Source organism: Melozone crissalis, unplaced genomic scaffold (assembly GCF_028551555.1).
Source record: "Melozone crissalis strain CALT ecotype California unplaced genomic scaffold, PUWL_Pcris_2 ptg000195l_1, whole genome shotgun sequence".
Classification (NCBI taxonomy): domain Eukaryota; kingdom Metazoa; phylum Chordata; class Aves; order Passeriformes; family Passerellidae; genus Melozone; species Melozone crissalis.
In genome coordinates, this window is record NW_026535960.1 from 147082 (window position 1) to 172127 (window position 25046).

The 25046-nt window shown below is 54.0% G+C and overlaps 1 protein-coding gene across 13 annotated transcripts in view; it reads right to left on the reverse strand.

The window, feature by feature from the left end:
* Positions 1–25046, reverse strand: part of SCRIB (scribble planar cell polarity protein) — a 134911-nt gene that overhangs the window by 17408 nt on the left and 92457 nt on the right. For 5 of the 13 annotated variants that reach the window (XM_054293841.1, XM_054293848.1, XM_054293843.1 and 2 more), the window contains 9 exons: positions 23852–23908; positions 22717–22800; positions 11879–11947; positions 8204–8254; positions 5253–5294; positions 4357–4488; positions 2770–2883; positions 1363–1410; positions 359–524 (listed from right to left, as the gene is read on the reverse strand). In XM_054293841.1, the coding sequence (XP_054149816.1) occupies positions 359–524; positions 1363–1410; positions 2770–2883; positions 4357–4488; positions 5253–5294; positions 8204–8254; positions 11879–11947; positions 22717–22800; positions 23852–23908 (763 nt within the window). The remainder of the gene's footprint in view (positions 1–358; positions 525–1362; positions 1411–2769; positions 2884–4356; positions 4489–5252; positions 5295–8203; positions 8255–11878; positions 11948–22716; positions 22801–23851; positions 23909–25046) is intronic. The other 8 variants (XM_054293836.1, XM_054293844.1, XM_054293838.1 and 5 more) reach the window with 8 other exon arrangements.

The window sequence follows — 25046 nt, forward strand, 5'->3', positions numbered from 1 at the left end:
ACCCAGAGGGGCTCCAGGGGCGCTCTGGACACAGGGCTGGAGGGGGGATGGCTGCAGGGATAGATTTGGGAAGGGACCCTGCCCAGAGCAGCTGTGGCTGCTCCATCCCTGGAAGTGTTCCAGGCCAGACTGGAGCCACTGGTCTGAGGCAGGGCCCATGGCAGGGGTGGCACTGAGTGGGTTAAAAGTCCTTCCAACCCAGGCAGTATCAGTGCAGCACGAACAGAATTCTTCAGCACTCACTTCAAATCATTCCCAGGCCTTACAAGAACCACCCAGGCGCTTCTGGAAGCGCTGCATTTCTGTGGCAAAGGAATCCCTTAGCAGGACAACCCTCTGAGCACACGTTCCTACGTACCCTCCTCCTCTTTCATCTTCTTCAGGTCGTCCTCCCCCACCAGGGACACACGCTTGGGAGGCTTGTCCAGGTGCTGCTGCTTCACCTCAATCTCAAAATACTTCTGCCTCTCCCGGAAGGACCTCTGCTCAGGGCTGTGCTGGCCCCTGGGGCTGGGGGCGGCCACCTGCAAGGGCCAGAACGCTGCACAGGGGCCACACGGGGACACACGGGGACAGGGAGCACACAGGGACACCCAGGGACAGGGGACACCCAGGGGCACCCAGGGACACCATGGGGCATCCAGGCACAGGGGGCACCCAGCCACAGCACTGCCCACCCAGCCCCATGCCACCCTATCCCTTGCTCTGCCAGCTGCCCCATCCCCTCAGCTCTCACTCTGCCCCATCCTCTTAGTTCTCACTTTGCCCCATCCTCTCAGTTCCCACTTTGCCCCATCCTCTCAGTTCTCACTCTGCCCCATCCTCTTAATCCCCACTCTGCCCCATCCCCTCAGCTCTCACTTTGCCCCCTCCTCTCCTCCTCCTGCTCCTCCCCAGCCCTCCCACACCAAAACCCCATCTCCCCACTGTCACAGACATCTTTTTGTGAAAATCTTTTCTTTAGGATTTTTCCTCCTGAGAAGCTGAGAGGCCTCAGAAACAAAATGTAAACAATGGTTATCTGCTGCTGTGGAATGCAACAGGTGTGTCTGTGATTGGGCCATCTTGAATGTTTACAATTAATGGCCAACCACAGACCAGAGAGCTTGGACTCTCTGTCAGAGCCACAGACCTTTGTTATTCACTCTTTGCTATTCTATTCTATTCTATTCTATTCTTAGCCGGCCTTCTGAGGAAACCTTTCCTTCTATTCTTTAGTATAGTCGTAACGTAACATATATCATTAAATAATAAATCAAGCCTTCTGAACATGGAGCCAACATTCTCATCTCCTCCCCCATCCAAGAACCCCTGTGACCACTGTCACACCCCACCCACACCCCCACGACTCCCAGCACCCACCTCCAAGGCCATTTTGGTGTTTTCTGTGCTGCTCTGACCAGACAGTTCCTAAGGACAGAGAGAAACAAGCATGTTCCAAAGGAAAGGTTCCAGCCCTGAGCCCCAAGGCCAGGCAGCTGACACAGGTCCCCACACTGTCCCTGAATTCACACAGATTTACCAAGGCTTAGCAATGGTCAGAAGTGAGGATTTATGGTAAACTGAGGGTTAAACAGAACCAGGTGTGACAACTCCTGAAAGGGAGAAACTGAAAATCACAGGAAACAGGCACCAAACAGGAGCAGGGGCTGGAGGGGAGTCACAGGAGCTGGCAGGAACCACTCACACTTTGCTTGCATCAAAGACAAAACCACCCAAAATTTACTTTAAAGAAGCAGAGATGCCACCAGAATGAAATGAAATCTGTATTTACTGGGATGCATAACAGAATGTTGGATGAACAGAACTACGGGGGGGGGGAAACTGATCCCCAAAATCCATCTGTTAACCAGGAATCCACAGGGGCAAACTGAGAACTGCAAACTAGTTATGGAAAATAAGGAAGTTCTATAATTAGACAAACTGAAATGACCCACAAAGAGAGAGCAAGGAGATGATCTCTGGCTTTATCCAAACACTCCAAAAACTAATTCAGAATTCAGAACTGGAGTGGATCTGCCTGAGCAACCTCCTACAGCTCTGGAGATGTTTGACCAACGCTCTCAGGCCCATGGTGGGGTTCCTGGGGGTGTCCTGAGCTGGACCTGATGATCCTTGTGGGTCCCTTCCAACTCAGGACGTCCCAGGATTCTGGGATTCCAGGATTCCAACACCCAAGGCTGCCCTGTTCTGCAGGGGGAACTGAGGCAGTGACCTCCAAGGCCTCAGCTAGCCTGGACTGTTCCAGGATTCAGCTAGATGGCAGGGAAAGGAAGAGTCCCAGTGAAAATCAAAATCTATCCAAAAATGTCTCAGCACAGGTTTTGCCTGGCCCTGGAGCCTGGAATTTCAGAGTTCCTTTGCATGGTTGTACATCAGTATCCCAATGCCCAGGGAGAACAACAATGCTTGAGATTCCAGGAGCTTCCAGGACCTGACACAGCCAGGACCCTGCCAGGGTGAACATCTGCACCATCCATACGCTCCAAATCCAACACAGGACCCTGCCAGGGTGAACATCTGCATCATCCATACACTCCAACAGGACCTGACACAGACAGGACCCTGCCAGGGTGAACATCTGCAGCACCAACACAGGACCCTGCCAGGATGAACATCTGCACCATCCACACAGGACCTTTCCAGGGTGACCATCCCATTCCCAACCTCTCCAGCTCCCCCAGGCCCTGGTCGTGTCCCCAGCTGTCCCTGCAGGGCACACACCCCCCTGTCCTGAGCCCAGGGCTGGTGCCACCAGGGCTGGGTTACCTGTGTCCCCAGCAGGGGCTGGGACAGGGGCACTGCTGCAAAGGTCTTGTAGGCCTGCTTGACGTTGATGGGCACCTCGTCAGGGGACGGTGGCGATGGCGGCGATGGCTTTGGCTGCAGGGACAGACAGACAGACAGACAGACAGGAGGCAAAGGTGAGCACAGGTGAGCACAGGTGGGGGGAAAACCCATACGGGGGAAACACAGCCTGAGTCTTGGCCTGCAGAGCCTGGTGAGGGGGATATGGAAGGAACAGGGAACATGTAAGGGATCTGTGAGCCTTGGGAAGGCAATCTCAGCCTCTGAGCCCTGGGCAGGAGCACCAGGAGCACTGCACGAGGGTCACAGCCTGCTCTGTTCCATGGACAGTGAAGGAATGGTGCTTTAGGTGGCACAGACCTTCACTGACCCGATGGGAATGTTGTGACACATCCCTTGGCCAAGGGCACATTGCTGTCCCAGTCCTTGAGGATTTACACCCAATTCAACCTACCTGGATCAGGGTTTTGTGGGCTAGAACTGGACAGCTACACATTGATTTCCATTTAGGGCTGAACAAGAGCCCCTCTAGTGGAAGGTGTCTCTGTTTTTAAGGTCCCTCCCAACCCAAAGCACCCTGTGATTCCAGGATCTGATCCAGGGATCTGTGATGAGGGGAAGATCTGCCTTTGATCCCAAATTTTCCTCTGCAGAATTACACTTACATATCTGACAAGGTCTGAGGGGACCTTCCTGGTCCTGTCACTGTCTTTGCTGGTCCCTCCCTCACCCAGCCCCTGCAGCACTGGGGGACCTGCTCTGAGCATCACAGAGATGGAAGGGTGGGGGGCAATGGCACCACAACCTTCCTCCTCCTCCTCCTCCTCCTCCTGGAGAGGAAATCCCCTCCAGCTGCTCCCCCCTCCAGCTGCACCAATCCAGTTCTGGTTCTGGCTTTCCTTAGTGCTGGACTAGGGTTAAACAACGCTGTCTGATGGGCTAAAGCACAGCCCAGTGAGGTCAGGAGAGCTGTGAAATGTGAGCCATGCCCATTCCATGGGTTCTGTACAGCCTGCAAATCAGCTCTCTGATACCTCTGGTATCCCACTGCACCAGCTCTAGCAGGGACAGAAGGGCTGGATTTGTGGAATCTCACCCAGCATGGTTTGTGTAAAGGACTGAAAGCCCATCCAGTCACGGGTAGGGACACCTTCCACTATTCCTTCCACTTTTATATGAAGGGACACAGGTCTTGCCTCACGACAAAGACAAAAACACCTGAATTTTTCTCCCCCATCAACAAACAGCCCCAGAAACATGAACCTTTCAAAAACAATGAGGACAGGTGGTCACCAAACCAGAGTGACCAGGCACGTGGACACCAAACCAGAGTGACCAGGCACGTGGACACAAAACCAGAGTGACCAGGTATGTGGTCAGCACACCAGAGTGACCAGGCATGTGGTCACCAAACCAGGGTGGCCAGGACATGTGGTCACCAAATCACAGTGATCAGGCACATGGTGACCAAGCAGAGCCCCCTCTGGGAGGGTTCCTGCCCACCCGGGGCAGCCACAGGGCTCTGGGGAGGGCTCCCTGGGCACTTACAGAGCTGTGGGTCCTGAAGCAGGGCTGGGGCTGCTGGAAGGGGTTGGGGCTGTCCCCCTCCTCGGCCCTGAGTGCCACAGCAGCGCTCGGTCGCACGCGGGACAGTGGCTGGATGACGCCAGGCTTGGTCTGCTGGTGCCAGGGCAGCGTGGGCAGGGCACAGGAGGGCAAGGGGGCACAAAGAGAAGAGAAACGAGCGGTTAGGGCAGCCAGGTGTCTGCCATGCAGCTGCATAAACAAACCCATGCAAATCCATGCACCCCCATTTCTCCTCGGCTGTGCTGCTGTTCCAGCTGCAGGAGCCAACACCAAATGAGACTCAGCCAGGGAAGGGTTACACAGCACCACTGCACTGCAGAGGACAAAAGGAAGGACCAAAGGAAGCACCTGCCCGACCAGCAGCAGCTACAGGGGTTGGCAGGGTATGGTGAGTGTGACCAAGCTCAGAAAATGAGAGTGCCACGGATGGAAAGAGGGAAACATCAGCCAGGAATGGGAACTGACACAAGCTCTGGATGGAAGTGAACCAGGCTGGGTCTGATGAGAAATGCAGTTACTGGAGCAGAGGTGAGAGGCTAAAACCTCTCCTAGATGTCACCATCACTGCTGGAGGCTGTGTGAAAGTGAGCAAAGCACCTGCAAGTGGAGAGAGTGGCACAGGGACTGGGTAAGCCAGCAAAACCTGCAGGAGGGGAAACAGCAATAAAAGCTGCAAAAACAGCTCGACTGGGTTTTCACATGGACCATATCTGAGACCTGATGCATTTGTACAAACTCGAGGCATAGAGGAGGAGTGGAGGAGACAGACTAGGAGCCAAGAGGAGGAAGGAACAAACTCCAAGTGCTGGGGGATGCACAGGGACAGCACAGTCAGGTTTCACAGCAGCTGTACTCACTGATTTACTGTCATCCTGCGATGTGATGAAGTTAATGGAAGCCTGCAAACAGAAACACAGGGGTAAATCTGGAGTCTGGAAGCCTTTGTTTACCCCTGCCCCACTGCCCCCCCTGTGAGGGGAGCTCCAGGTTCCACAGAACCCCAGTCCCTGCCTCTTCAGGTGAGGACAGCCCACCTGCACGAGCCTCTCCCAGCCCCTGTGCTGTGTGAGGAGACCCTCACAGCTCTCTGCAAACCTCCAAACCCTGAGCCCAGCTGTGGGACAGTCCTGGCCCTGGGCACAGCCCCTGCTCCTGCTCCCTGGACATTCCCTGGGCACATTCCCTGGGCACAGCCCCTGCTCCAGGTCACATTCCCTGCTCCTGCTCCCTGGCACATTCCCTGGGCACATCCCCTGGTCCCTGGGCATTCCCTGGGCACATCCCCTGCTCCTGCTCCCTGGACATTCCCTGGCACATTCCTGGGCATTTCCCCTGCTCCTGGTCCCTGGCACATCCCCTGGTACATTCCTTGGGCATATCCCCTGCTCTGGGCACACTCCCTGGCACACTCTCTGCTCCTGGTCCCTGGGTACGTTCCATGGGCACATTCCCTGGGCACATCCCCATGGCATATCCCCTGCCCCTGGCCTGTGGCACACTCCCTGGGCACATCCCCATGGCACATCCCCTGCTCCTGGTCCCTGGCACATTCCTGGGCACATCCCCATGGCACATTCCCTGTTCCTGGTCCCTGGACATTCCCTGGGCACGTGCCCTGGGCACATTCCGTGCTCCTGGTCCCTGGCCCATTCCCAGGGACATCCCCATGGCACATGCCCACCCTGCACACCTGCCTCAGCCTGAGCAATGCCATCTCCCCCTGCTCTTCCCAAGCACTCGTGGTGCCACCACAGCAGCAGCAGCTGACAGGGAGCAGCCCGCCGTGCCTCGAGTGCCAACAGGGTGCTGCTCCCTGGGGAACCCAGGGCATGCCAGGACACCCTGTGGGGATCCTGAGCCCCTGTGGAGATGCCAGGCCCCCATAGGGATGCCAGGCCTCTGCGGGGATGCCAGGCCCCTGTGGGGATGGCCAGGTCCTTGTGGGGTCCCTGTGGGGTTCCCAGGTCCCCGCGGGGATGCCAGGCCCCCTGTGGGTCCCCATGGGCCGTGGGGCCAGCGCAGGGCAGCGCAGCAGCCATGTGGGCAGTGCAGCAGCTGGTCAGGTGCACACCACACACTGCAAGCAGCACTTGCACAGCACCGTAAACCACGAGCAGCACTTACACAGAGCCGCAAACCACGAGCAGCACTTACAAAGAGCAGCACTTACAAAGCGCTGTAAACCATGAGCAGCACTTACAAAGAGCAGCACTTACAAAGTACTGCACACCTCGAGCAGCACTTACATTGCGCTGTAAACTACAAGCAGCACTTACAAAGCGGTGTAAACCATGAGCAGCCCTTACACAGCACTGTAAACCATGAGCAGCACTTACAAAGCCCTGTAAACCATGAGCAGCACTTACACAGCACTGTAAACCACGAGCAGCACTTACAAAGCCCTGTAAACCATGAGCAGCACTTACACAGCACTGTAAACCACGAGCAGCACTTACAAAGCCCCCCTGTAAACCATGAGCAGTACTTACAAAGCGCTGCACACTGTGAGCAGCACTTACAAAGCGGTGTAAACCATGAGCAGCACTTACAAAGCACTGCACACCACGAGCGGCACTTACACAGCACTGCACACCTCGAGCAGCACTTACAAAGCGCAGTCAACCATGAGTAGCATTTACACAGCACTGCACACTATGAGCAGCACTTACAAAGCGCCGTAAACCACGAGCAGCCCTTACAAAGCACTGCACACCATGAGCAGCACTTACACAGCACTGCACACTATGAGCAGCACTTACAAAGCGCCATAAACCATTACAAAGCCTTACACAGCACTGCACACCATGAGCAGCACTTACACAGTGCCGTAAACCATGAGCAGCACTTACAAAGCACTGTAAACCACGAGCAGCACTTACACAGCACTGCACACCTCGAGCAGCAGTTACAAAGCACTGTAAACCACGAGCAGCACTTACAAAGTGCTGTAAACCACGAGCAGCACTTACAAAGCGCTGCACATCCTGAGCAGCACTTACACAGCACTGCACACCTTGAGCAGCACTTACACAGCACTGTAAACTATGAGCAGCACTTACAAAGAGCCGTAAACCATTACAAAGCCTTACAAAGCACTGCACACCTCGAGCAGCCCTTATAAAGCGCTGTAAACCACGAGCAGCACTTACACAGCACTGCACACCTCGAGCAGCAGTTACAAAGCACTGTAAACCACGAGCAGCACTTACAAAGTGCTGTAAACCACGAGCAGCACTTACAAAGCGCTGCACATCCTGAGCAGCACTTACACAGCACTGCACACCTTGAGCAGCACTTACACAGCACTGTAAACTATGAGCAGCACTTACAAAGAGCCGTAAACCATTACAAAGCCTTACAAAGCACTGCACACCTCGAGCAGCCCTTATAAAGCGCTGTAAACCACGAGCAGTACTTACACAGCACTGCACACCTCGAGCAGCAGTTACAAAGTGCTGTAAACCATGAGCAGCATTTACACAGCACTGCACACCATGACCAGCACTACAAAGCCCTGCACACCATGAGCAGCACTTACAAAGCACTGTAAACTACGAGCAGCACTTACACAGCACTGCACACCATGAGCAGCACTTACAAAGCGCCGTAAATCATTACAAAGCCTTACAAAGCACTGCACACCCTGAGCAGCACTTACAAAGCACTGCACACCATGAGCAGCACTTACACAGCACTGCACACTATAAGCAGCCCTTACAAAGCACTGTAAACCATTACAAAGCCTTACACAGCACTGCACACCATGAGCAGCACTTACAAAGCACTGCACACCATGAGCAGCACTTACAAAGCGTGTCTCCCTGCCGGCCAGGTGAGGGGCCCGGGGGGCTGTGGGCACCTGTGGGAGGGGCAGCAGCACATAGAGAATGGGAGAGAAAAGGAGAGACTGGGTTTGCCAGGGGAGAGAGAAAAGGAGAGGCTGGGTTTTGGGTTTGCCAGCAGAGAGGAGCCCGAGGGGAGCCCCCTGCCCTGCCTGGAACCCCCAGACCCAGCACAGGCACCTGCTGCCTCCCCCAGCCCCGTGCAGAGCTCAGGCCAGGTAGGACCCTCACAGTGCCTACTCAACCCTCACAGTGCCTACTCAAACCTTACAATGCCTACTCAACCCTCACAGTGCCTACTCAACCCTCACAGTGCCTACTCAAACCTTACAATGCCTACTCAACCCTCACAGTGCCTACTCAAACCTTACAATGCCTACTCAACCCTCACAGTGCCTACTCAACCCTCACAGTGCCTACTCAAACCTTACAATGCCTACTCAAACCTTACAATGCCTACTCAACCCTCACAGTGCCTACTCAAACCTTACAATGCCTACTCAACCCTCACAGTGCCTACTCAACCCTCACAGTGCCTACTCAAACCTTACAATGCCTACTCAACCCTCACAATGCCTACTCAGGGCAAAGGATTCCATTTCCCTCAAGGAATTCTCTGAAATCAGCCGGTCAATTCTGGCTGGTGTAAGACAGGCTGAAATCAAAGAACTGACATTATTCTCTGAATTAATTAATTAATTAATTAATTAACATAATTCTCTGAAATCAGCCAGTTGATTCTGCCTGGAGTACAAGATGCTGAAATCAAAGAATTAACATTGTTCTCTGAATTAATTAATTAATTAATTAACTAACATAATTCTCTGAAATCAGCCAGTCGATTCTGGCTGGAGTACAAGATGTTGAAATCAAAGAATTAACATTAAAAAATAGATGGAGCCAGAGAGTAAGAGACAAAATTCCTTGGAACTTCTGCTCCGCAGCAGCAACCTGAAAGTGAAGACTCCTGAATCCCTAAAACAGGAGAGAACTGGGGCTGTTCAGCCTGGAGAAAGCTCTGGGGACACCTCAGATCCCCTTCCACTGCCCTAAAGGGCCCCAGGAGAGCTGGGGAGGGACCTTGGCAAGGTCTCTGGAGGGACAGGACAGGGGGGAATGGCTTCCCACTGACAAAGGCAGGGCTGGGTGAGATTTTGGGAAGAAATTATTTCATTCAAGGGTGGGCAGGCCCTGGCACAGGTGCCCAGAGCGGCTGTGGCTGCCCCTGGATCCCTGGCAGTGCCCAAGGCCAGGCTGGACAGGGCTTGGAGCAGCCTGGGATGGTGGGAGGTGTCCCTGCCCATGACAGGGGGCTGGAATGAAATTGTCCCTTCCCACCCAAACCATCCTGGGAATCTGTGAAAATTATCTCAAAGAAATAAAGAGAATTGGCACCGGTGATAAAAGGAAAACTTACAAAACCCACAGCAGCTGTCAGAAATGTAAACAGGGAAACACAGTTGGAACAAAGTGCATTGGAACAGCTCAGCTGTGACACCGCCTTCCAGTGGTGCTGGGTTCCTGCTGAACACTCAATTGAAATGATCCACGACTGAGGGAGATCGGGACAGGCTGAGAGGGAACAGAGGCTGCGCTCGAGTGCTGCTCCTGCAGCTCCTGGCCCTGCTGCTCAGCTGCCCCAGCAGCCACCCCACCCCAGAGCTCTGCCCAGCCCCAGGAGCTGAAATGGAGCAGGGAAGCGCCACAGCTGCAGGAGAACAGCTGGACTCCAAAAGGAACCAACAGACCCAAAAGCACAGAGAACAACTGGCAATTCACTCCAGCACCAGTATAAACCCAGTAATGGGCAACGACTGCAAAGAGAAAATGTAAAAATCTCTTTAAATTCATTTAACTTCCAAAGGCTCAACTGAGCTGTGGTACCTCATGTCATGGGATGGACAAGGGGATCAAGGATACTGAAAAGTTCAGAGATAAATAAGGAATATGAATGTTAAGAGATAAAAGGTAATGTTTATATTAATTATTTATACAGACAAAAATCATCAGATAAATAAGGAATATGAATGTCAAGGGATAAGAGGTAATGTCTATAAAGAAAAAATCATCGGAAGTTGTGACAGTGTTCACAGAAGTCTAAAAATAAAAAAAACCCCAAAAATATAACTCTATGTTTCAAAAAGTTTAATTTGTTATTTTATAATATATGTTATAGATTATATAATATAAATATGTATTAATATATATTTATGATATATATTATACTAAAACTATACTAAAAATGAAAAAAAATCATCAAAAAACTGACTAAAAATAATTAAAAAGAAAAAAATAACAAAAACTCGGACTCTTTGTCCGAGCCAGCTGACTGTGACTGACTATTAATTAAAAACATAAAACCAATCACAGATCTACTTGCTACATTCACCAACAACAAATAATTACTGTTTACATTTTATCCCTGAAGCCTCTCAGCTTCTCAAAGAGAAAAATCCTAAAAAAAAAAGGATTGTTCAAAAAGTATCATAACTACAAGAAGCTACAAAAGCAAAGATTCTTCCCATTGCAGAGGGAAAGCCTCAGGCAAGGAGCTGCAGCAGGATCCTGAGGGCAGGGTCAGCCAGAAGGGGCAGCAGCAGGATCCCTCCAGCTCCTGGCCAGGAGCTCTCCATGCTCACAGGGAGAGCCAGGCACCCTCTGCAGGCCGGGTTTACAGGCCCAAACCCTGATCCTCCTGATCCTCCACTTCTCACCACACCCCAGGCTCACAGGGAGAACCAGACATCCTCTGCAGCCCTGGTTTACAGACCCAAATCCTGATCCTCCATTCCTCACCACACCAGGCACCCTCTCCAGGCCTGGTTTACAGACCCAAACCCTGATCCTCCATTCCTCACCACACCAGGCACCCTCTCCAGGCCTGGTTTACAGACCCAAACCCTGATCCTCCTGATCCTCCACTTCTCACCACACCCCAGGCTCACAGGGAGAACCAGACATCCTCTGCAGGCCTGGTTTACAGACACAAATCCTGATCCTCCATTCCTCACCACACCAGGCACCCTCTCCAGGCCTGGTTTACAGACCCAAACCCTGATCCTCCATTCCTCACCACACCAGGCTCACACAGAGAGCCAGGCATCCCCTGCAGGCCTGGGCAGCCCTGGTTTAATAACCCAAATCCCAACTCCTCCATTTCTAACCACACAGCAGGCTCACACAGAGCACCACGCATCCTCTCTGGTTTACAGACCCAAACCCTGATCCTCCATTCCTCACCACACCAGGCTCACACAGACACCCAGGCATCCCCTGCAGCCCTGGTTTACAGAGCCAAACCCTGATCCTCTGTTTCTAACCAGACACCAGTTGCCAGAATTAAAGAATCTCTGTGCAGGGCACTGGTCCAAAAAGACCATTCCCAAAAAACTCACAACTACATGTTGTAGCCCCCCCTCATCACTCTGCAATTAAGCTGCCCCTCAGAGCTCATTTAGAGCAGCTAATTACCCTTCTGGCTCTCTGGGACACTCTGAGGGAGGGAGCTGTTCCCTTGCACTCTGGTTGCCTGTTGTGATGGATCCCCTCCACCCTGACAGGGGCACTCCAGGGTGGAAATTGCCCTCAGCCACCTCTGCCCCCTGCCCTTCCCACACCCCCTGTGCTGGGGGCAGTCTCACCTGAGGATTGCTGGGGGAATAGGGGGATTCACGCCTGGAATTTCCTGTGCCAGACTCGCCCACGGGAGCCTGAAAGAGAGAAAACAAAGCTCAGGACAGAGCTCCAGTGTTACTGCACAGCAGGAGGGGTCTGTGCAGCCCAGGGCTGTACGGGACACCCTGCACATCCAGGGATGTGAAAAACGCGTATTTTATGGTTGGCTTTTTGCAAATATTAAAATGAATATTACATTCATAATATTCATTGTTGTTGTGTTAGAAAGTAATGCTGTATTAATTCTCTTAAGTAGTGTGTTAAATATAGTTTTGGGTTATAAAAAATGTTAAAATACAAACTATGCTATGTAGGATACTTGTTTTTAAAGAAAGGACTCGCACTGAGATAGCAGCCACAGGACACCTGAATCTTTCAGAGAGAAAGAATTTATTGCTCCATTATCAGAAGAAATGAACTTCTTCCTGTCTCGAAGGCGCTGTCAGGATTCAGAGGAAGAAGCTGACACTGCCCAGACAGAATCCTGTATTTGAATGGAATTTATGCATCATGGATGAGGTGTATGAATATGCAACAGGCTGTTGCTTTTAAGGGTTAATCCTCTGTTAACGTGGGTCCTTTTTTGGGCTTATTTTGCCCAGAAAAGATACCCGGACTGTCCGTAACTCTTTTTGTCTTTATTGTCTTATATTGTCCTAATTCAAATTGTCCAAATTATTATTACTCTAATTCTATTACTATTTTTATAACCATTTTATTACTACTAAAAATTTAAAAACAAGTGATTGGCATTTTTCACAAGGGAGCAAGGGTAGCAGGGCCCAGCAGCAGCTGGCACATGCCAAAAAGCACCAGGAGCAGCGAGGGAATGAGGTTAAACCCCGGGATCACATTCCAGCTGGATCGGGTTACAGCCTCGGCATTCCCAGGAATAATCCTCCTCTCTGACTCCCCCAGCCCACACAGGCAGGGTCAGCTCCAGGAAAAGCTCCTGGGCACAGACACGGAGCAAAGAAAGCCTGGATGCAGGGACAGAGGGCCCTACTGGCTCCCAGAGCAACTCTGACACTGAGCAGAAAAAGCCATTCCTGGATGCAGGGAGACAGGGCTCTCCTGGCTCCTAAAGGAACCTCTGGCACTGGGGCTCAGCTGCCAGCAGCTGAACAGAGAGCGGCGTCCAGGAACCACCTGCACTGCAGGAACCACCTGCACTGTGAGAGCAGTGCCCAGGAACCACCTGCACTGCAGGAACCACCTGCACTGTGAGAGCAGCATCCCAGGAACCACCTGCACTGCAGGAACCACCTGCACTGTGAGAGCAGTGCCCAGGAACCACCTGCACTGCAGAGAGCAGCATCCCAGGAACCACCTGCACTGCAGAGAGCAGAATTCCAGAGAGCAGCATCCCAGGAACCACCTGCACTCCCACTGCAGCACCAGGAACACCTTTCACAACGACTTCTAATGCCTCAAGGAACCGGCAGGATTAGGGAACTATTCAGGCAAACCTACAGATCCCAGTCACTAATACCATGCACACGGCCAGTTGGATAAAATCAATATTTTGACACACCAAGCCTGAAGTTTATACTGGAGCACAGATTCCAGATACCTTGCTAAGCTCACCTGGCTACACACCTGAGAAATTCCTAGGAAGAACTAAACCACCTCCAAGATCAGTACAACTGAGGATTTGGTTTGTTGCTGGCTGTGTATGGGGCTGTTTATGTGGGGCTGCTTTGATTTTCAGACCTCCCAAAAGCCTTTAAAAGGAAGGAGAGAGCAATGTGGTGCCCATCGGGAGGGCGCTATCTTTGGGTCCAGTCCCTGCTCCACTATGGGTTCCCTGTGCAAGAGCAGGAATGTCAAACACAGATTTCCCAGAACAGAAAGCAAAGCTCTCCCTTGGAATTCCCAAGTCTTGATCTACTGAATGGTGTCACTTGGGAGGAGCAGCTCCTGGGCTGCGGATCTGCTGTGGTTTCCAGATGTTTTCCACGTTTCCACAGCCCAGAGGAGGGCTGTGCCACCAGCCCTGATCCCCACCAGTGTTTTACAGATGTTCTCCAGATGTTTCCACAGCCCAGAGGAGGGCTGTGCCACCAGCCCTGATCCCCAGCAGTGCTGCCAGCCGGGCAGGCAGGGACAGCGCTGCTCCCCGGCAGAGCCCAGGGGACAGCGGGGAGGTCACAGATGCCATCCTGTCCCCACGTCCCCAGCACCAGGGTGTGTGTTAGCGGCCAGGGCATGACCTGGCGGCCCGGGGACCCCTCGGGTGGCACAGGGCGGGGGCACACAGGGCAGGGACCGGCCTGCGGGCGCCGTGCTGCCCGGTGCCAGGGTTTAGTAGGGAGCAGTGGCCAGGCTGTGTCAGTGCATGCCACACATCACACGCTGCTTGCCTTGGAGTGCAGGCTGGTCTTCAGCACGCCCCCCCGGCCGTAGCCCAGGGGAGGCCCCCCCAGGCCAGCCCTGCCCCTGCGGTTGGCCACCACAAAGGGGTTCTCACTGAAGGGGATGGGCTGCGAGTCGATCAGACACTCGGGCGTCTCTGGCAGCTGCTCCTGGGGCAGGGGGCAGCCCTCGGGCTCCTGCTGCTGTGCCTGGGGCTGCTGGGGAGGCGTGGGGGGCCGGGGGGGCCGGGCTGTGCCCGCTGCCGGCTCCGGGGATGCTGCCCGGCCGTGCCATGCCCGCGAGCACAGCACGGCGCAGTCGCCCTCCATGCTGCAGCTGGGCTGGGGGCACTCAACAGGCTGAGAGGAAACACAAGGGTCACACAGAAACAAGGAGAACACAGAGAAGAGGAGCAGAGAGAAAACAGAACAGCTGCTGAGGGACAGGGGAGAGAATTCCAGCGCTAACGCCCGCACGGCATCCCAACCCTCTCCTGCTCTGCCACCAACCTGTGACCCTCAGTGTCCCTCCTGGAGAAGAGCCTCCTGTGCACACACAGCCCAGGGGGCTGACAGGCTGCCCTGCTCCACTCACACACCTCCCTGCAGCTGCCCCCCAGCCAAACCCATCTCCAGCACCTGCACAAGCACCTGTGACCCTCAGTGTCCCTCCTGGAGAGGAGCCTGCTGTGCACACACAGCTTAGAGAGCTGACAGGCTGCATTGCTCCCACCCAGAAACCTCCCTGCAGCTGCTCCCAGCCAAACCCACCTCCAACACCTGCACAAGCACATGCTCCCCCCTCACCTCAGTACACAGAACCACAGAACCTTCAGCTGGTGCTGGGAGGCACCTCTGAGATCCTCCAGTTCAATCCCCACTTCACTGAGCCCCACCACGCATGGCCCAGCCTCTGCTGCCCACCCCATGCTGCCACAGGGTCACTCCCACCACACCTGCCCAGGTGAACATGCTTTAAGGGCCCCAGTGCTGCCACAGGGCCCCACCTGCCCAGGTGAAAATGCTTTAAGGGCCCCAGGGCTCCCAGCACCCCCAAACACCAGAGCTCAGCGAGAACAGCCCCTCTGGGTGGCCCTTGCTGATGGCAGGGCTGAGGCAGCTCCAGCTCTGTCAGGCTCAATTCCCACAGCCCCAGTGAAGCCCTGGCCCGTCCCCTCAGTGCCACAGAAGAGAGTTTGTTACCCCAAACACCAGAGCCTTCCTCACGGGAGCAGGGACAGGCAGAGAGCAGAGCCCAAAGCTTCCATCCGAGCGCCTCCGGGGAGCACAAAGACCTCTCCTGCTCAGAGCGAATTCCTCAGCTCCTGTGTCACGGCAGGGCTCACCAAAATAGCTCTTGGGGCTGGGCTGCTGACTACAATGGCAGCTGGGAGGCTCAGGAATTTCAGAGCCCTCCCCTAACCCCCAGCCCAGCCTCTGTGGCTGGCACAGCCCTGCCTCATATCGTGTTTCCTCACCAGTGCTACCCTGGGACACTCTGCTGTGATTTCTCAGTGTAAAACCCTGCTTTTAGCTCCTTTTCCCCTGAGTGCCATCCTGCCTGATGGTCAGAGGGAGCCTCAGTCCCTGCTTTGTTCCTGGGCCCAGCTGGATCTGTGTCTCCCTGGAAGCTCCAGCATGTCCTGGTGATGGATTCCTCACTGCCCAGCCTCTCCAGGGCTATTCCTGTCTCCCTGGAAGCTCCAGCTCCTGCTGCAGAATGTCCTGGTGAGGGATTCCTCACTCCCTGGCCTCTCCAGGGCTATTCCTGTGTCCCTGGAAGCTCCAGCACGTCCTGGTGAGGGATTCCTCACTGCCCAGCCTCTCCAGGGCTATTCCTGTCAGACAAGCCACGGTTTCTATTTTGGGTGAGCAAGAATTTGGGCAATGCAGGGAGCTTTCCCAGCTTGCAGACAGAACAGGCACGTGCTACCCTGCATCCTCCATGGCACTGAAAGAAATCCAGTCTTAAATCTCTGAACAAGTGAGAAAAAGGAATCAGTGGCAAGAAACTGAAGAGAAAGAGATTGGCAAGAAACTGAAGAGAAAAAGATTCAGAAGAGAAAGTACAGGTTGCTAATTAACTCATCATGGGGACCTGGTATTGAGACATGCCAAGGCTTCTCCATCCCTCATAGCCCAGAAAGCAAAACTAGACTCTGATGGTTTTGCTGTGATCAGCCCCTCAGGGGCCTGGCTTTCATTCCTGTTCAATGCAGAGGGCAGAGGCTGCAGCAGCTCTTTGATTTCTGTCAGGGAAATGTCAGGGTCACAGAATCCCAGGATGGTTTGGGTGGGAAGGGACCTGAAAGCTCAGATTGTTCCAGCCCTGCCATGGCAGGGACACCTTCTGCTGGACCAGGCTGCTCCAAGCCCATCCAGCCTGGCCTGGGGCACTGCCAGGGATCCAGGGGCAGCCACAGCTTCTCTCCAGGGGTGTGTAACTGGGCTAAGTGAATCTCCTATTGATGTTCCTGATAAATATCCTAATTAATCAACCCTAATAAATTGCTGAAATCAGGGGCTGGGTGTGCCCCATCCCCACTGGGACACCTGGAAGCTCCCAATAATTGTCTGGTTTTTACTTTACTGTTCTAACACTGTTGCAAGGGGTTTTTTTCTCTTTTGATTATAAACAACAGGGGGATGAGAGAAGCAGAGCAGGAATTGCAATCCCAGAATCCCAGAACATTCTGAGTTGAAAGGGACACACAGGATCATCGAAGTGATGTCTGTACTGCATGGCCAAAGAGCATCCCCCAAACCAGCATTCCATCCTGATTCTGACGGGAATTTTCAGTTTGGCTTGTAAGAGTGGGCAAAGAGAAAGGGCATCTCATCAGCCTGTGTTAAATCCTGCTCACAAAGGGCCCCAGATGCAGCAGCACAGGTGGATCCAGGACAGACAACCACTGCTGCCTTCCCTGGTGACTGTTCTGAGGGAAGGCTCCTGACCAACTCCACCATAGCTGCAGTGGTCAGTGGGGAGATCCACACCTCCTGTTCCATGGGGGACAGATGGAGCTGCACCTCCTCCTGCTGCACAGCAAGAGCAGCTCCCTGCAGATCCCTGCGAGGCACAGGGAGCACAGGAACAGCTCCCTGTGTGGCACAGGGGGGACAGGAACAGCTCCCTGCAGATCCCTGCGAGGCACAGGGGAACAGGAACAGCTCCCTGTGTGGCACAGGGGGGACAGGAACAGCTCCCTGCAGATCCCTGTGAGGCACAGGGGAACAGGAACAGCTCCCTGCAGATCCCTGCGAGGCACAGGGGAACAGGAACAGCTCCCTGTGTGGCACAGGGGGGACAGGAACAGCTCCCTGCAGATCCCTGTGAGGCACAGGGGAACAGGAACAGCTCCCTGTGTGGCACAGGGGGGACAGGAGCAGCTCCCTGCAGATCCCTGCGAGGCACAGGAGCAGCTCCCTGCAGATCCCTGCGAGGCACAGGAGCAGCTCTCTGCAGATCCCTGTGAGGCACAGGGGAACAGGAACAGCTCCCTGCAGATCCCTGTGAGGCACAGGGGAACAGGAACAGCTCCCTGCAGATCCCTGCGATGCACAGGGGAACAGGAACAGATCCATGTGAGGCACAGGGGAACAGGAACAGCTCCCTGCAGATCCCTGCGAGGCACAGGGGAACAGGAACAGCTCCCTGCAGATCCCTCACAGGGAGGACAGGAACCCTGCAGATCCCTCACAGGAAGATGTGCAGCAGTTAAAGACACCCAGGTACTGCTCAGAGGAGAACACCTGAGTGTGAACCGCCCTGGAGACAGGAAGGAGGAGAAAACTGCAATAGGAACAGGGCAGGAGCACCAGTCACCCGGAGGAGGCTGCCCAGATGTCAGAACTCAGCACATCCCTCTGGGTGTCCGGAGTTGCTGGACCCTGCCGGGGGGCTCAGAGACCCTGGCACACAGCCCAGAGCACCTGTGGGTTTGATTTTGACCCTTGGAGCAAGTTACCAGCTTTGTATGAAGACCTGAAAGCCACAGAAGTTTAAGTAGTGTAATAATAAAATTATCACTAGGTGAAAAAGTAGATTTTGGGTTTTTTAGAATAGGGGTTTTAGGGACAAGATGGAGGGACTTGGGTGTGTCCAGCCTTTCTTCTTCTTCTTCTCTACCTCTGTCTTCTGCTGTGATGTTGGCACTTTGGGATTGGTTTAGAATAGAAATTCACTGTCTAACATAGGTGATAGGTATTGGGAATTAAGTATAAATATGTTATATTTAGAATAGAAGTGCACTGTCTAACATAGGTAATGGGTATTGGGAATTAAGTGTAAATATGTTATATGTAGTTTGTAGTATAAAAGGACAACACCGCCTCAGGGGCGGTCAGAGTGCCTGTGGCTGCCCTGCTAAACAGACCTTGGTTGGGCAGAGAGACAATTTTATAGATAAGAATTAATAAACAACCTCAAGACCGAAAACTGAAGAGTCCAGACTCGTTCTTCAGCCGCGTGGGCCGAAGCAGAGACATCCTGCACATCTCGGGGCAGCAATTATCAAACATCTACCTGAGATTCCAGTGGCCCCCTAACAGAACAGGGCAGCTCCTGAAGGAGCACCAGCCCCTCCTTTCCCCAGGACCAGGCAGATTTCCTTTTCCAACCAGAGCAACAACAGGGCTGGTGACAGCTGGGCCCACACAGGCCCCTTTGGCTGGGACCCTCCCTGCAATGGGACATTTTTAGAAGCCCCCACGGCCCCGTGCCCGGCCCCACATTCCCATGCCTGACGTTCCCAGGATGACCCCCCTGGCAGGCACAGCCCCAGAGCTGCTCTGCACCACCCTGAGCTGCCCTGCACAGCCCCAGAGCTGCTCTGCACGGACCCAGAGCTGCCCTGCACCACCCTGAGCTGTCCTGCACCACCCTGGGCTGCCCTGCACCACCCTGGGCTGTCCTGCACGGACCCAGAGCTGCTCTGCACGGACCCAGAGCTGCTCTGCACCACCCTGAGCTGCCCTGCACGGACCCAGAGCTGCTCTGCACCACCCAGAGCTGCTCTGCACGGACCCAGAGCTGCTCTGCATCACCCTGGGCTGTCCTGCACGGACCCAGAGCTGCTCTGCACCACCCAGAGCTGCTCTGCACAGACCCAGAGCTGCTCTGCACCACCCTGAGCTGCCCTGCACGGACCCAGAGCTGCTCTGCACCACCCAGAGCTGCTCTGCACGGACCCAGAGCTGCTCTGCATCACCCTGGGCTGTCCTGCACAGACCCAGAGCTGCTCTGCACGGACCCAGAGCTGCTCTGCACCACCCTGAGCTGCCCTGCACGGACCCAGAGCTGCTCTGCACGGACCCAGAGCTGCTCTGCACCACCCTGAGCTGCCCTGTATGAACGCAGAGCTGCTCTGCACGGACCCAGAGCTGCTCTGCACCACCCTGAGCTGTCCTGCACAGACCCAGAGCTGCTCTGCTCTGCACCACCCTGAGCTGTCCTGCACAGACCCAGAGCTGCTCTGCTCTGCACCACCCTGAGCTGTCCTGCACAGACCCAGAGCTGCTCTGCTCTGCACCACCCTGGGCTGTCCTGCACGGACCCAGAGCTGCTCTGCACCACCCTGAGCTGCCCTGCACGGACCCAGAGCTGCTCTGCATCACCCTGGGCTGTCCTGCACAGACCCAGAGCTGCTCTGCATCACCCTGGGCTGTCCTGCACAGACCCAGAGCTGCTCTGCACCACCCTGGGCTGTCCTGCACAGACCCAGAGCTGCTCTGCACTACCCTGAGCTGTCCTGCACAGACCCAGAGCTGCTCTGCACCACCCTGGGCTGTCCTGCACAGACCCAGAGCTGCTCTGCACCACCCTGGGCTGTCCTGCACAGACCCAGAGCTGCTCTGCACCACCCTGGGCTGTCCTGCACGGACCCAGAGCTGCTCTGCACTACCCTGAGCTGTCCTGCACAGACCCAGAGCTGCTCTGCATCACCCTGGGCTGTCCTGCACGGACCCAGAGCTGCTCTGCACGGACCCAGAGCTGCTCTGCATCACCCTGGGCTGTCCTGCACAGCCCCAGAGCTGCTCTGCATCACCCTGGGCTGTCCTGCACAGCCCCAGAGCTGCTCTGCTCTGCACCACCCTGAGCTGCCCAGCACAGACCCAGCTGCTGCCTGGGGCTGACTCTGCCCTCTTCCAGCTCCTGAGTTACACTCAGAGGTGCTAATAATAAACCTTTTCCTGATACTGCTCTGCTGTGTGAACAGCAGCAGGGAAAAACCCAAAGCTGGGAAGGGTGGGGAGAAAAGGAGGCAGAGATGGAGCCAAAGCAGAGCTGTCACTGGAGTAACAGAGGGAAGAGAACAGGAGAGGAGAGCTGTCTGCATGGAAGGAGATGGAGACAGGAAGAACAAAAGATGATCCTGAAACACCAGAATGGGAATGCAGAATGGGGTGATGACAGCAAAGGGAGATCTTGCTGCAAGAGGGGGAAAGGAGGAAGACTGGGGATGTGTGAAGGAGCAGGCAGAAACCCAGCAGAATGGGTGTGATGCAGGAAAGATAAAAGAAAAGATGGAGAGATGAGATTTCAAACAGCACAGGAGAGAGGTAAGCCTGTAATCTGTGAACTTTGTGAAATCTGGAATTTCTCTTGGCCACTGCCAGTGAGGGACTGCCAGGCAGGGCCCAGGACAGGAATGCCCAGGGCAGGAGTCACAATCACAACATCCAGGATACAGGAGCCACAGGGCTCGGCCAGGACAACCACAGCCATGACCACAGCCATGACACACAACCACAGCCACAACCACAGCCCCCTCCCTCCTGCAGCCTGGGGGAACCCTGGCTGTGACAGAACCTCAGGGCAGCCTGGGCTGGAAGGGACCCTGAGAGCAGCCAGTGCCACCCCTGCCATGGCCAGGGACACTTCCACCACAGCACCAGGGGTAGACACTTCCACTGAATGCATGGCTCCAAGCACGGTCCAACCTGGCCTCAAACATTTTCTGTGTGTAATATTTCCAGTTTCAGCACCCTCATTGTTCCCCTTTCCTAAACACCATGCCACAATGGACTCACAACTGAGCTGTGCACACAGCACTGCCATCACTGTGTGGGGAAGGATCTTTCTCTCCCTCCTTGGCAGCTCTCTAGAGCCTCTTCCTTCCACAACAAATTCCTGCACTCTCTCACCCACATCCCCTTCTCTGCCACCAGGCTGTTCTCTCTGCCTTGTTCCCAACTCTGCTTTTTGCAGCTTCTCACACTGTGCCACTTCCCTGCCCAAAAGGCAAAGCTGCCTGGTTACTGCTCTCATTTTCTCATTCCCATCTTCCTTTTGCAGCTCCTGGTTCAGTGCCTGAGGCCCCACAGCTCTGCTGCCCAGTTTTCCTCTGTCACTTCTGTGAGAGTCTGTTTGAATTTTCCCTCATCTGCCTCACGATCATCATTGGGGGACCACTGAAGAGAAGATCCCCTCATCTTAAATCTCTGGCTCCAAAGGAGAAAGTCATGTGCCTGAGACCTGAGAGCACAGTGCTAAGCCACTGTTTACACAGGTGTTGTTTGCTGGATGCTACACTGAGCCCAATGAGAAGAAGGGGCACTGTGCCATCTTTGCAACAATAGCAGCTCTGGAAGCTGTCCCGCCTCTCAGCCTGGCTGGATTTCTCCTGAGCTTCAGGTGGTCTCCCACAGAAGCCCCTCACCTGTTTTACAACCACCGTGACAGACAGACTGAGATGTAAGGAGCCTCTCCACCAAGGTCTGGGACTGAAAACCCCATGTGAAAAGGCCCCTCTGCTCCTTCCAAGGCCTGAGACATGGAACCCCCAGCCTGGGGAGGTGTGTGGGGGGACCAAAGCTGACCAAAGTGAGATGTTTGCCTGCAAGTATGAGCATTGGACCACAAAAACAATGGCTCTCACTTACTGCTGAGAACATGGGCTACCTGTTACATCTGTTCCTTATTGTATCTGTTTCCCCCCCCACCCCTTACAATTTCCAATAGTTATCATAATAAAAACCTCTGAGTTAGCTGGAGATTTTGAGATCTCCTCAGCGTAACAGGCAGATCCTCGACTGGACTGGACCAAAGGACTTTGTCTCTACGTTTAGTAGCTCTATCCCCTTCTGTCTCTCTATCTTTTTCTCTATCTTTTTCTCTCCCTTAATCTATCGCATTTTGCTGTGCTCATTCAATAAAGGCGCATTTGTTTTGATTATCACTGCAAACCCCCTGTGCCATGTTGGTTCTTTCTGCACCCTGAGATCACCCCAGGAGCCATCACAAACCCGTCCGTGAGGATGGACCGTGACACCCTCCCACAGCACGGCACAGGAGGAGGGCAGGAGATGGAGGCACCACGGCCTGCCCTGTTGGGAATCACACCCACACCTCCACAGCCCCTCTCCTGTTGGGAATCACATCCCCACAGCCCCTCAGTGTCCCCCCTGCAGGAACCCCCCCTCCAGAGCCCCCTCGGACCCCCACTCACAGCACGGTTGCCTCTCTGCAGGCCGCTGCTGGGCAGAGCTGCCAGGGTTCTGTAGTCCAGGCGCAGGGGCTCGCTGGGGATGTTCTGCAGAGGGGGAAAAAGCCAGCAACAGGTCAGGCCCAAAGGCAGTTAAATCAATGAGAAAAAGCAGTGAAAAGGGAACCACCCCGGTAATAACCCAGGTCTTATCTCAAACTCATCAGAGCTCCCACTGCCTGGAAAAAGAGCTGGAATTGTTCAAAGCACAACCATGTGAGCTCACGGCAGGAGCCAGGCTTGAGAAACCCCACGGAGAATGTGTCCCTGTGCACCCACTGCTGCTCAGATCCCTGCACTCCTCCTGCCCCATTTCCACCTCCTGATGGAGCAGAGAACGTGCCATCCCCACCTGTTTGCTCCAACAGCACCTGGAAGGATGGACCTGGACACGTGTAAATGCAAGCCTGCAATTCCTCTACAGCTCCTTTTCCCAGCCTTACCTCACTGCACAACTTTGTTCCATTCTGCTTCCCACATATTGCCTTTCTAACCCTAAAGAGAAGCCCAGGTTTCTAACCCAGCCCATTTTCCTCGATCCCTCACACATTTCTTCAGTTCTGATCTCTGATCCCCAAAGCCACATCCTCTCAGGGGAGGGAGTGGAGAACACAAGCTCCTCGGAACAAACTCTTTTTGGGGACTTCTCCAGCCTAGTGTCGCAGACATCTTTTATGAAAAATCCTTTCCTTAGGATTTTTCCTCCTGAGAAGCTGGGAGGCCTCAGGAACAAAATGCAAACAATGGTTATCTGCTGCTGTGGAATGCAACAGGTGCATCTGGGATTGGTCTCATGGGGTTGTTTCTAATTCATGGCCAATCACAGTCAGCTGGCTCGGACTCTGTCCAAGCCACAAGCCTTTGTTATCATTCTTTCTGATTCTACTCTTAGCTTAGCCAGCCTTCTGAGAAAACCTTTTCTTCTATTATTTTAGTACAGTTTCAATGTAATATATATCATAAAATAATAAATCAAGCCTTCAGAGACATGGAGTCAGATCCTTGTCTCTTCCCTCATCCTGGACCCCTGTGAGCACCATCACAGCCTAGCTGCAGCCCTTTCCTGGCCTCTCAGCCCTTCCCCTCAGGTGCTGCTCACCTCTGCTTCCTCCTCAAGCTGCTGCGTGGCCGCCTCCCGCTCCCTACGCATCCGCTCCTTCCGTGGGACGGACAGACAGACAGACAGGGCCAGGGCAGAGAGGAGAGAGAGGCACAGAGGTCACACAGCTGGCCAGGGCTGCTCAGGGGACATGGGGACAGTGCCAGCACCACAAGAGAGGCAGCAGGAACCCAACACTGGCACTGGGTAGGGAGGAGCTGGAATTGGGCATTATTACTGCCAGAGGAAAGGACAGGCACAGAACAGGAACATCTGGGTGCACAGGGGAGAGAGAGAGCAGGTGTCCCCAGGATCCTCTGAGGGACAATCCTGGGGAACTGAGAGAACTACTGTGTCCCCAAGCAAATCCACACCAAGAGAGAGGAGAAATTTGCTTACTGCTGGAATGTCACAGACAACTTTCATGAAAAATCTTTTTTTTTGGGTTTTTTTCCTCCTGAGAAGCTGAGAGACCTCAGGAACAAAATGTAAACAATGGTTATCTGCTGCTGTGGAATGCAACAGGTGCATCTGCGATTGGTCTCATGTGGTTGTTTGTAATTAATGGCCAATCACAGTCAGCTGGCTTGGACACAGAGCCCCGAGCCACAAACCTTTGTTATCATTCTTTTCTATTCTATTCTTAGCCAGCCTTCTGATGAGAACCTTTTCTTCTTTTCTTTTAGTATAGTTTTAAGTAATATATATCATAAAATAATAAATCAAGCCTTCTGAAACATGGAGTCAACATTCTCGTCTCTTCCCATATCCAAGAACCCCTGTGAACACCATCACACGGGAAGAAACACCCTGCTGGAGCACAGGCAGGACAGGCTGGGAGGGAATGGAAAAGCAAATCCAGGCCTTGCTGGCTCACAGCACCACAGACACAATGATGCAAACACATCCAAAGGGACAGAAATGCCTTGGCTCAGCACTGCAGGAGCATGAGGGAGTGACCAGTGGCTCATCCCAAAAGCCCCAGCCATGGGATAGCTCCAGGCTGCAGCAGGAAGGGAACGGGCAGGGCTTGTCCCAAGGACTGATTCTGGGCACGGATATTTCTGTGATGTGTCCCCTGGCAGCTCTGGGCAGAGCCAGGCCTGGGGACAGCACAGCAGCACCTTCTCCTGTCCATGGAGCCCTCCCAGCTGCTCTCCCCAAGCAGGAACCAGATGGTCCAGAAGCTCCTGAC